This window comes from Danio rerio, chromosome 10 (assembly GCF_052040795.2).
Source record: "Danio rerio strain M-AB ecotype USA chromosome 10, GRCz13ab, whole genome shotgun sequence".
Classification (NCBI taxonomy): domain Eukaryota; kingdom Metazoa; phylum Chordata; class Actinopteri; order Cypriniformes; family Danionidae; genus Danio; species Danio rerio.
In genome coordinates, this window is record NC_141030.1 from 18,412,539 (window position 1) to 18,425,182 (window position 12,644).

At 35.2% G+C, this 12,644-nt stretch overlaps 1 protein-coding gene across 8 annotated transcripts in view; it reads right to left on the minus strand.

Moving 5' to 3' along the window:
* The window catches only part of fbn2 (fibrillin 2), a 168,163-nt gene extending 159,634 nt beyond the window's left edge, over positions 1-8,529 (minus strand). For 7 of the 8 annotated variants that reach the window (XR_015500924.1, XR_015500923.1, XR_015500921.1 and 4 more), the window contains exons 1-2: positions 7,951-8,228; positions 7,623-7,705 (exon numbers count right to left, since the gene is read on the minus strand). Coding sequence is in view for 4 of the 8 variants with exons in the window: in XM_087270314.1 (XP_087126440.1) it covers positions 7,623-7,705; positions 7,951-8,096 (229 nt within the window). In the remaining 4 variants the exon portion in view is untranslated. Of the gene's footprint in view, positions 1-7,622; positions 7,706-7,950 lie in introns of all 8 variants that reach the window. The other variant, XM_087270319.1, reaches the window with a different exon arrangement.
* Positions 8,530-12,644: the final 4,115 nt, after the last annotated feature.

Consider the following 12,644-nt stretch of genomic DNA (forward strand, 5'->3'; position numbering starts at 1 on the left):
GATGTGAATGAGAGTGTTTCCCAGTGATGGGTTGCAGCTGGAAGGGTATCGGCTGCATAAAACAATAATGCTGGATAAGTTGACGGTTCATTCCACTGTAGCAATCCCTGATTATTAAAGAGACTAAAGCCTGGTTTATACTTCTGCCTCAAGTGATCGGTGTGACCCACGACGCATGCAATGCACGTAGAAGTGCATTTATACTTCTGTGTGCTGTTTTTGTTGCTCTGCAATAACACATCTGAAACACTAGCTAGCAGTAGGTGTTTTTGTTCCTCTGTGTCAATTTTTTTCGCTGGTGTTTTGTTTTTTTCCGAACGCGTCCTTAATGTACAAGTGGCTCAAACTAGCTCATTTTGAGGCTGGAATTGGCAGACGTGCAACAAGTTTAATCTTTTTTTTTTTTGAAACTTTTTATTTAAGATTTTTCTATGTATTTATTTTACAGAACAACCCCTTCCCCAAAAATTTTTACCCCTTACACACGAGGGGGTACCTAAAAAAATAAATAAATAAAAATAAATAATGAAATTATAATAATAATAAAAAATAAAGAAAAAAAAAAAATTAAAATAAAAGGTGTTGCCATCATAATTACTTTCCAGGGGATACATCTGTACATCAAGTTACATTGTATTGCATAGTTACATCAAATAACAGTCATGTTAAGGTGAGGTTAAGCAATCTCTAAATATACATTTCCAAATATGTCTTAATACTTTTCCACCTCCTTAGAAAAATATCAGTTTTCATCTGTAGACATGCAGTCATTTTTTCCATTATATAGACCTGTTTAAGTCTCTGAATCCACTGAGACACTTTTGGAGAACTTTCTTCCATCCAATGTACTGTTATCATTTTTTTTGCAACCAGTAATAATATCCTTAGGACAAATCTTGCTTCCTTATCAAACATCTCTTTGGGCAGTGCTCCCAGTAAACACACAACTGGATCGAGGGGTATCTCCCTATCTAATATATTATCTATTTCTTTTTTAACATTTTTCCAAAACTCTTGAATCGTAGGACAGTCCCAAAAAATGTGGGTATGGTCTCCAATTTTACCACATTTTCTCCAACACAAAGCTACCGATGGTCCTTTTACGTATGTAGAAATTACAAAAGGAGTATTAAAGTACCTCATTTTTACTTTCCAATCAAATTCTTTCCACAATTGACTATTAATTCCTTTATGACATCCTTCACATAACTCAGTCCAGACCTCATCCTCGATTATGGTATTTAGTTCTAGTTCCCATTTTCCTTTAACGTGATCTGTATTTTGTACAGTATTATTTAGTAATCTTTTGTATAAATGGGAGACGTGATTTTTAGCTGGAGTGTTTTTTTCTGTAATATTTATGAAGTATTCCTCTATTTTATTTGGTTCTTGCATGATTAGAGCTTTTTCTTTATGGTTTGTAATGTAATGTCTTATTTGGAAGAACCTATACATATCTTTTGGTGAAATATTAAATTGTTCTTGGAGTTGTGAGAATGATTTAATTTCTTTTCCAACGAATAACTGATTTATTGTTATAAGACCTTTATCTGCCCATATTCGAAATCCACCATCCCACACAGATGGGAGAAACTCAATGTTTCCTACTATAGGCATGGCCCTGGATATAGATTCTAGACCCCCAAACATTTTTTTTATTTTATTCCAAATTTTTAGAGTATGTTTTATCCATTGGTTATCTATTTTAATTTTTGGAGCCTGTTTTACATTTATAAAAGGTAGAACGGACAGTGATGTCTCTTTTATTGTGCTTTGTTCAATTTCGACCCATCTTGATTCTTTATTATTTTTAATCCAAGTTACTATTGCGGTTAATTGAGCTGCCCAGTAGTAATATTTTAGATTTGGTAAGCCTAAACCTCCTTTATCTTTTGATAAAAGCAATGTTTTATATTTTATCCTAGCTTTCTTTTTCTGCCATATGAATTTTCCAAATATTTTATCTAACGAATTAAATTCTGAGACAGGCACATTTACTGGGAGAGACTGAAACAAAAAAAGAAATCTGGGTAGTATGTTCATTCTTATTACCTCAATTCTACCCAGTAATGAGAGAGGAAGAAGCTCCCATCTTTTTAAATCATTTTTAACTTGTTTTATTAGATTTGTATAATTTGCGTCGAAAAGCTGGCTAGGTTTGGGGGTAAGAATGATACCCAGGTACCTAAATCCTTTCTTTGACCAATGAAACGAAACCTGCTCATTAAGCTGAGGAGGCCAAACCCCAGAAACCATCATGGCTTCAGATTTATTTTCATTGATTTTATACCCTGAGACTAGTCCATATTCATGCAAACACTGCATAAGTGGGGGAATGGAATGTGATGGGTTTTCTATGTAGAACAATACATCGTCTGCAAACAATGCTATTTTATGAACCGATCTCCCTTCATCTTCTATTCCTAGAATGGCTGTATTCTGACGTATGGCTTCTGCTAATGGTTCAATACTTAAAGCAAATAAAGCAGGAGACAGAGAGTCCCCTTGTCTAACTCCTCTTTCTACCCCAAAGAATTTGGAACACTGACCGTTCACCCTTATTCTTGATTTTGACTCTTTATATAATATGTTGAACCATTCCACAAATTTTTCTCCAAAACCCATTTCTATCAGTGTTTGCTCTAAAAATAGCCAATCAACTCTATCGAAAGCTTTCTCAGCATCAAGACTGAGAAGCATTGCATTCTTTTTACTTTTTACCGCTATGGATTGTAAATTTAATGTCTTTCTTACATTATTAGTTCCATGTCGGTTTTGAATAAATCCAGTTTGATCTGGTTTTATTACATCTTTTATACAATTTTGAATCCGTTTCGCCAATATAGATGTTAATATTTTGTAGTCTACACACAAAAGACTGATAGGACGATAACTATTGCATTGCGTAGGATCTTTACCTTCCTTATACAATACTGAAATTATAGCATCTGACCATGATTTTGGTGGATCATGTGATTTTAGCGCGTAGTTGTATACTTTGCATAATATTGGGGTAAGATCATTCACAAAAACCTTATAATACTCTGCAGAAAACCCATCCACTCCTGGAGATTTATTGTTTTTTAATTTAATGATTGTTTCTTTAATTTCATCTTCTGTTATGGGGTCTGTTAATCTATTTGCTTTTTCACTTGATAATTTTGTCAGATTAAGTGGTTTCAAAAATGTCAAAATTTTTTCTTTTTTTAATTCTTGGTCTTGGCATTTATATAACTGTTGATAATATTCTGCAAAAATGTCAGCTATTGCTTTAGGTTGTGTCTCAATTTGTTTTGTCACCGGGTGTCTAATCTTTGGGACAATACGGCTAGCTTGGTCCTTCCTGAGTTGAAAAGCCAATAATCTACTAGCTTTATTTCCCATTTCATAGTAATTTCTTTTTATGTATCTAAGAGCTCCTTCTGCTTTATGCGTTAGTATTTCATCTAATTTTTGCTTAAGTTCTTTTAACTCTTTAAGTGTTTCTTCTTTTTTATTTATTTTGTGTTCTCTCTCTAACCTTTTTACTTCGTTTTCATATTCTTGTTGTTTTAAGTTTCTTTGTTTTTTTAATTGAGACCCAATAGATATAATCCTACCCCTTATTGTGGCTTTTCCTGCATCCCATAATATTGAAGGGGAGACATTACCATCATCATTAATTAAAAAGTATTCTTTTAATGCTTCTTGTATTTCTTTTTTTGTTTGAGTGTTTGTTAACAATGAGACATTCAATCTCCAATATCTAAACTGCGTGTCTAGTCCCAGGTTAATTTTCATAATAACTGGATTGTGGTCTGAAATGGTGGCTGGTTCAATTCTACACTCTTTTACTTTATATATATCTGCTTTTGGTATACAAAAATAGTCTATTCTTGAGTAGCTTCCGTGCACATGTGAAAAGAATGTAAAGTCTCTTTCCTTAGGGTGCAAAAATCGCCAAACATCCACTAATCCCATTTCATTCATCAAGTTTGTAATTTCTTTGGAAGTTTTAGAGAGTGGTTTTATTAATATTGGTGATCTGTCCAGTTTAGAATTCAATATAGAATTAAAATCCCCTCCCATAATCAAAATCCCTTCACTTTTATCTGTTAAAAGTGCTGCTATTTTTCTAAAGAAAAGCGGACAATCTTCATTTGGGGCATAAATGTTTATAATTGTTATCTTTACACCTCCAATTGATCCAATCACCATAACATAACGCCCATCCTTATCTTTAAATATTTGTTCACTATTAAAGCACACCGCTTTACTAAATAGGATCGCTACTCCTCTTTTTTTGTTATTTTCAAATGATGAACTAAACACTTGATCTACCCATTCTCTTTTTAATTTGGAATGTTCTATCTCTGATAAATGTGTTTCCTGCAATAATATTATTGAACACTGCCATTTTTTTAACTGATTAAAGATTTTCTTCCTTTTTATAGGATTATTAATTCCGTTTATATTGTAACTAACCACATTCAATAGTTCCATGTTCATTAATTACGTTAAGATGTGCATTCCTCCTTATGTTTGTATGTCTACACTTGAAATGACAGCAAAGAGCAAAAAAAAGAAAATGAAAAACAATTCCCTCAATAACCGTAAACTGAACAGAACTGAACTGAACTTCCATTTGTCCCATTAGACGCAGTTTTCGAACGTGTTCTGCATCTAATCCAGGTTTGTATGGCAGAGAGGCGTGGTCCATCCTCTCCGGGGAAGATATAGCACTCAGTGCTATTGAAACCCCTATTACACTAAAGTACGTGTAAAAGATAAGAGGTCTGATTGAGTGCATTTCACTCATTTCCTATTTAAAATTTAGCGTCCGTCAAAACTTTAACATACCACTTGTATACGTATGGCAACAGAACTTGTAAAGTTATAAAATTTATAGTCATATTTTAAACTCCTAACACAAGCGGGAACGCACCTTCCTGAATTACTTAGAAAGCAAGAAAACTATTGTCCCGTTTTGAAGTACCGAATCTACCCTTCTTGAATCAAAGCCTTTATGTCGCTTGTCGACAATACTGTGTCTCGTTCTCTCCTTTTATTTCCCGGCTTTTCTTTCAACTCCTCTTCCATTCTTTCTCTCTCTCCACAGCGTATTTCAATGTCGAGTTCTTTCAGTTGTGTAGTCGCATCCTTCAGCGTTGAAAATGTTTTCTCGCCGCTGCTAAGTTTCAGTCTTAGTTGTGCCGGGTAAACACATTTTGCCTGTATTCCTTTCTTCTTTAGTTGTTTGACGGCTTCGTAGACTTTCGCTCTTTTCCTTTGAAGGTCAGGGGAGTAATCTTGATCAAAGAAGATTCGCTTTTCCCGAAAATGAATCTGACCTTGGCTCCACGCTTGTCTGATGATCGCGTCTTTCACCGCTGCATCCAGAAATCTGACAATTATAGATCTCGGGGGGGCTGTCGTGTCCGTTGGTTTCTGCATTAGTGAACGATGCGCCCTCTCAATCTTAATGTCAATTTCTGACGGTAAATTAAGTACTTCATCTAGCAACTTCTTCACGAATCCCGCCGTATCTTTTCCTTCACTTCCTTCTGGCACTTGATAAATTCGGATATTGTTGCGCCTCATTCTATTTTCAAGTTCGTCACACTTTGCAGTTAGATCCCATTCGCGGTGAAGCAGGTATTTTATCGCCCTTTGGTGTCGCCGTGATGTATCTTCCACCATGCTTATTCTTTCTTCTGCCCGTTCAATTCTTTCTTCGTGTTCAATAAGTTGGTCCTTTATATCTTTGACTGTTTGTTCCACTCTTTCGAGGCACATCTTTGTCTGACTGTGTCCTTCTTGATTTTCCTTGCGAAGTTTCTTTAATTCTTCAAGCACGTCTGGATCTAGCTTCATTTCGTTGCTAGCGTTAGCCTTCTCGATGCTAACTGGGCTCGGCGTTCTCCGTTTTTCCTCCCTTTCCTTCTTATTGTCGAGTTTATTACTCGTCTTATGTCTTGAAGTCGAGCTCATTATGTTGATGGTCTTGATTTTACTTCAACCAAAGTGTTAGGAATTAAAGTTACCACTTGACTTTTTTTATTTTGACGGAGCTCAATTTTATGCTGCTTACTTGGTCATAGCGCCACCGGAAGTCTCAACAAGTTTAATCTTAAGGTAAACAAAAGACAACAGTATCCATCCGGAGCTCCTTCACGGGACTCCACAATCACTGCAACGGGCTCGCGCGGCTCTCATCTCCGCCCACACTTGTCAGCGCTACCAAGCCGACCAATCACAGAGCTTGCGATATGCGTCGTTGCGACGTGTAGTTACATTTTTTGAGAGGTGCGCGTCAGCATCGCCAACGGCCACAGAAAAGGCTATGTGTCCACGCATATGCTGCGTCGTAGCATACACGTGCGCTTGACACAGAAGTATAAATCAGCCTTAAACCGAAAAGAAAATTAATGAATGGATCTCTGCATGATGACTAGCTTTTGAGGAACTTTTGGTCTACTTCACTTTTTAAGGTCCTATTTAAGTGATTTCTTGATTAGGAACAGGTGTGGCAGTAATCAGGCTAGGGAGAATTCAAGTGTGATACACCAGAGATAAGCTATGTTTTAACAGGAGAGCAAACTCTTTTTAACATATGGCTATGTATTTTTTATTTTGTTTTCTCTTAATAGTAAAAACCTTCATTTCAAAACTGCATTATGTGTTTACTTGTGTTTTGTGTTTGACTAATATTTAAATTAGTTTGATGATCTGAAACAATAAAGTGCAAAACAATATCCAAACAAAAAAAAAAGGATAAATCGAAAGGTGGCAAATACTTTTTCAAATCATTGTATTCAAAGACAGTAAAAATGTCAAATTTAAATGCCATTTATGATCTGCTTTAAATCAGACTTGGAATTAGGTTCAGTATTTATTTTATTGTTGTTGTTCTGTTTTGTTTTTTGCTGTCCACACTTTAAAAGATGCATCTAGATAAAATATGGATATGTAAAAAATATAAATTTTTGCTGGCAGTCTAAACAAAAAGACAAAAACTACAACTGACTGCTGAAATTAACTGCAAGGATCTCACTTAAGAAAGAATTTACATCTAAATAAGACATCCTTCCCTCTCTTTAGGTCAGTTTATTTCTTTAATGTGTACAATTGACAATTACTTTAGTTTGAGCTCAAGTTAATATAGATTTTTTGTTAATATAGATTTTTTGTTGCTGAAAATTAGGATTGAAGTCACTTTTATTGTTATTAGTTCATGTAAACATTGAGTTGTTACTTACTGCGGATTTTGTTTTGAGGTTGCATATTTAAAAATACTATTAATTTTACATTATGTACAAGTGAACTTTAGAAAAACTGTAATATTGTTTATAGTCTGTTGTTTATTTCCAATTAATTTAATTTAATATATTATAGTTAAATAGAAGTTAATTTAGTATTTTTTAAAAGCTTTTTTTTAAATTAAATTAATATTGATTTTATTTAACTTCAACTAAACTTGTTTTATAGACTCGGAAGAAATATCCAGTATTTATTAAGACTTAATAATGGTTTAAGTTGTAGTTTCCTCTAATAAAAAGAGTATTTTATTTTATTTAGAAAATCAAATTCAAAAGCACACCCAATGAACTGAGAGAGTGAGGCACATCTGGATGTGGACTTACGCACAACACACTGGTTGCCCCCAGGCAGAGTCTTCCAGCCTGGACAACAGAAGGACTGCAGACGAGATCCACACACATTAGGGCTTAAAAAAGAAAACTGTGATGAGCTTCGAAAGTATATTCACCTTTCAGACAAAGCAACAAAATAATTCTCCACATGCCAACAATTATAAGAGCTAGTCTAAAAGCTCAAAGGGGAAACTGTTCATGTCTCTTTGACACATGCTCCTATAAAACACAGAATGTGTTTCACAGAAGCCCACATAACACAGTCTTATATCCTACTAATAATATCAGCATTAGTTTGAATGCCTGGCATAAGACTCACCCTCTCAGGGACTCTTGTTTTTGGCGTCTCTGTGATCCATCCATATGAACAGTTGCTTTTCCATGAATTCCAGAGATTTTCCCCGTTAAAATTCCCAACAGAGCAACAAATCCAAATAAACACCTGAGGTCCCCCTGAGATGACATGATATATCCTAGTGCAATTTAACCCAGTGTACCTTTACAGTCTGTTAGTCCATGAGATGAAAGGGAAATCATAACATATCCGGTTTTTGAGCAGAAAAGTAAAGCTACAAGAATAAGAATTGAAGTGCAGGAGGAGCGCACTTAGTGAAGAGAATGAAGGAGGATCCTAAACGTTTGACTGAACGATATAAAATCATGACGCCAGCCAGCACCAATCTATCCTAACGTTACCCACTAGCAGCTGGACGCGACAAAACTCTCTGCACTCTTGAGTGAATGGGTATTGCTATAGCAAATCGTTCTTTAATTTAACCAAATAATAATAATAATATGAATAGCGCATATTTGTTCGACTGACTGATGAAACGTAAACGCAATAAAATATTCAATTAATAAAAGGGGTTAATTATTACATTAGCTGATTGGCTACGTTGTTTTAAAGCATAACGTTACCCGAACGAGGGTTTGTTTGGTTTGTTTTGATTTGTTTTTTGAACTTGATGGTTGGCGTTGGATCCGCCTGCAGGATCCACCACTAAACTTCAACATATTGTTATTTGTTTGACTTATTTGTCAAATATTATTATATTTTTTAGACACGATGAAATGTGCGATAGGTTATTCAATTCAAATCAATTGATCTTTGTTTCTATAGCGCTTTTGCGTAAAAGCAGCTTATAGAAGTTCTAACAATTATATGCTAGTGTTTTTGAACTCCCAGTGAAAGTTGATTATTGTCAATTTCATAAGGTTCTTTTTACAGCATTTATGTTGTAATGTAATACAAAAAAATCTGTTAAATAGATTTATTGAGCACCCATTTGGTTTTAAAAGTGCAAAAAGAGATGAAGATCGCTGTTTTTAAAAATAATCAAATCTCTGCTGAAAAATCAGCCTAGGATGGTTGGCTGGGTTTAGCTGGTCGACCAGCCTGGTTTTAGAGGGGTTTTGACCACTTCCAGGCTGGTTTTCAGCCATTAACAGCCTGGTTGTAGAGAGAGACCAGCTAAAACCAGCTTGACCAGCCTATTCAGACGGGGAGCCCAGCCAAAACCAGTTATGTCCAGCTTAAACCAGGATGGTCAAGCTAGACCAGCTAAGACCAGGCTGGAAATGACTTGAAACCAGCCTGGAAGTGGCCAAAACCCCTCTAAAACCAGGCTGGTTTTAGCCTAGGAGCCAACCATCCTAGGCTGGTTTAAGCTGGATTTTTCAGCGCGGAATTAAACTAAGCAATTTTTTATGGGATTGCCAATCCACCGGAAGCCCTGAGGCTGGCTGCCTAAACTTAAAATGTCTGTCTGCAAATACCCTAATGAAACTGTGTCAGTCCAGTTTTCAGAGTTAACGTTCAGTTTAGTTCAGGACGTTTAATTTTTACTGCTGGCAGTCCAAACACTGAAGAGCAAATCCATTCATGCTTATCTCCACAAGTCTCAAAACAAGCAGGCCAGTGGTAAGTAACAAAACTTCACCAATTGACGAAACTAAAGGGAAAAAAAACCTTGAGAGAAACCAGACCCATTTGGGCACAAACCATTTCTCCTCTGGCCAAACTTCCTGAGCAGAGCTGCAGTCTAGGAGAATGCTGGACGTCCATCGTGGAGAAACTGCATGTGTGTGCGAGTGGGTCACCGGCGGGTGAACAGGCTGGCCCTTCAGGATCCATGCGAAGACTCTTCTGACACTGGGGTTATGCCCAGTGCCCAGGTTTTGCCCACTAACAGTTTTTTATAAAAACAACTTGTTTTAGTTTTTAATTAATTGTTAATTGTTTTAGTAATAGCAGGATTTAATTCTGTTAATTATGTAATCATTATAAGAATAAAGAGCACAGATACTTAGAAAAATCTGTACATGTATGTAAATAACGTGTCAATAACCAATGATAATAATAACAATGGGCAGGTGACGCAGTGGGTAGCACAATCGCCTCACAGCAAGGTCGCTGGTTCGAACTCCGGCTGGGTCCATTCTGTGTGGAGTTTGCATGTTCTCCCTGTGTTCACGTGGGTTTCCTCCATTTGCTCCGGTTTCCCCCACAGGCAAAAGACATGCAGTAAAGTGTTCAAATGAGTGTGTGCAGTTTAGTAAATGGTAAAGTTTGTCCTTTTTAAACTTGATTAGACATTTTCAACTGATTCTGAATTGCTGGTGAATTAACAACAATCCTGAAATAGGACACACATTTAATGTTGAATTATAATATAATATTTGATAATTTGATAAGGTTTTCCTAACTTTATAAAGTTAATACTATTTTAAAATCATGCCTTTGAACGTTTGACTAAATTGTATAAAAATATTTATAATTCAAGTATAAAATTAACCTCCCAAATGAGGGCAAAAATCAGCTGTGGCTGGTAAAAATTACAGCCATGTTTCACGATTATATTCATGTTTTATGATATACAGTTAAAGTTATTGTTAGCCCCCATTTATTTTTCCCCTAATTTCTGTTTAGAAACACATTTATAAACATAATAGTTTTAATAACTAATTTCTAATAAACGATTTATTTTATCTTTGCCATTATAACAGTAAATAATATTTGACTTGATATTTTACAAGACACTTCTATACAGCTTAAAGTGACATTTAAAGGCTTAACTAGGTAAATTAGGTTAACTAGGCAGGTTAGGGTAATTAGGAAAGTTATTGTATGATGATGGTTTGTTCTGTAGACTATCGAGAAAAATTGCTTTAATGGGCTAATAATTTTAACCTTAAAATGGTGCTTAAAAATTAAAAACTGCTTTTATTCTAGCCGAAATGAAACAAATAAGAGTTTCTCCAGAAGAAAAACATACTGTGAAAATTTCCTTGCACTGTTAAACATTATTTGGGAAATATTTTAAAAAGAAAAGAAATTTCAAAAGGGGGGCTAATAATTCTGACTTCAACTGTACATGAAGTTAATTCATTCATTTTCTTTTCGGCTTAGTCCCTTTATTAATCCGGGGTCGCCACAAGGGAGTGAACCACCAACATAGCACGTTTTTACGCAGAGGATGCCCTTCCAGCCGCAACCCATCTCTGGGAAGCATAATTTGTTTATGTATATATAATTTTGTCTGGCATTGTTTTATTTTTTAATAATTGTTTTATTAATTTGTTTTGGTGTATCTGTTGATGCTTGTTTTAAGGTGACCTGAAGTGTCCAGAAAGGCGCCATTTCTAAATAATATGAGTTATTATTATTATAATTAAATTATAAGTCAATGACACCTAAGTGCACATTACAAGGCCACTAGTGCAGCACAGGCACATTGGAAATGCATGCATCAGCCTACATTTTTGTGAAATACCTTGCTTCAGATTTGTTTCGTTGCATGTTTCAGATGACAAATCTACTAGACAGTGTTGTTTAAAATTTAGCTAATCTAAAATATGTTAATATGGGTATGTTTTGTTACATGTTTCAGAGCCACATTATTCTTGTACATATCCACAAAGAGGTGGCACTTGTCGTACAGATCATCTATTAAACTACTTGCCCAAATACTTCACTAAACCCAACCAAAAGTGTTTTTAAACTTTTTGAATTACCTGTAGCCCCGTAGTCAAATTGATGGTGAGTAAAAATGGTAATTTAAAACCTGGTTATAATGGCTAGATATGGCTAAAATAGTGAAAATAAAAAGATCAAAAGTAAAAGGTCTGTGTGTAAGTAATGGTGATTACGGATTATATACATTTAAAATCACTTTGGCCAACTTGAGGTTAGTGGAAACTGTGCGTTAACAAACATAGTTCATTGTTAGATCATGTTATTTAATAAAATAATGTGTAGTGATGTACATTAGTAAAGGTGACTATTTTAGTACGAGTTGCTACGTAAATTATGGATACATAATCTACATTTCAGTGTGAACCCCTAGTTTGAATATTACCATGAAGTGAATGTGTGTGTAGGCCTACTACTACATCCAACCAACCAAACAACCAACCACATGTTGTGATTATCTCATGATTTACCAGCTGTGTGGCCTCTTTTCCATTCATAAAACTTCTGCCATGGCCTTGTGAATGCCACCTGCAGAATCTAAACATATATTTGTCTGTTTTACAAATACATTCTGACTTATTAATCAGTTTACACACTGTTTTCACTTTTGTTGAACACAAACTGATTTTTGAGTTAATTATGAAGAATTTAAGGTTTAAACATTGACATTATTACTAAAGGGATAGTTCACTCAATTCTATCATCAATTACTCACCCTTTACTTGTGCCAAACATTTATCTTGTTAAATAAGTTTTTTTTTTTTTTTTAAGAAAGCTGGACACCTGTAACCGCTTACCATAGTATTTGTTTTTTCTACTATTGATGTCAATGGTTACAGGATTTCCTCTTTCTTCAAAATATCTGTAGTGTTCAACTTTTAAAAAAAAACACAAAAGGTTTGAAAGCACTTGAGGACGAGTATTTTTACATTTTTTAGTTAAAGACATAGATTGGGCGAAGCAGTGGTGCAGTAGGTAGTGCTGTCGCCTCACAGCAAGAAGGTCGCTGGTTCGAGCCTCAGCTCAGTTGGCAATTCTGT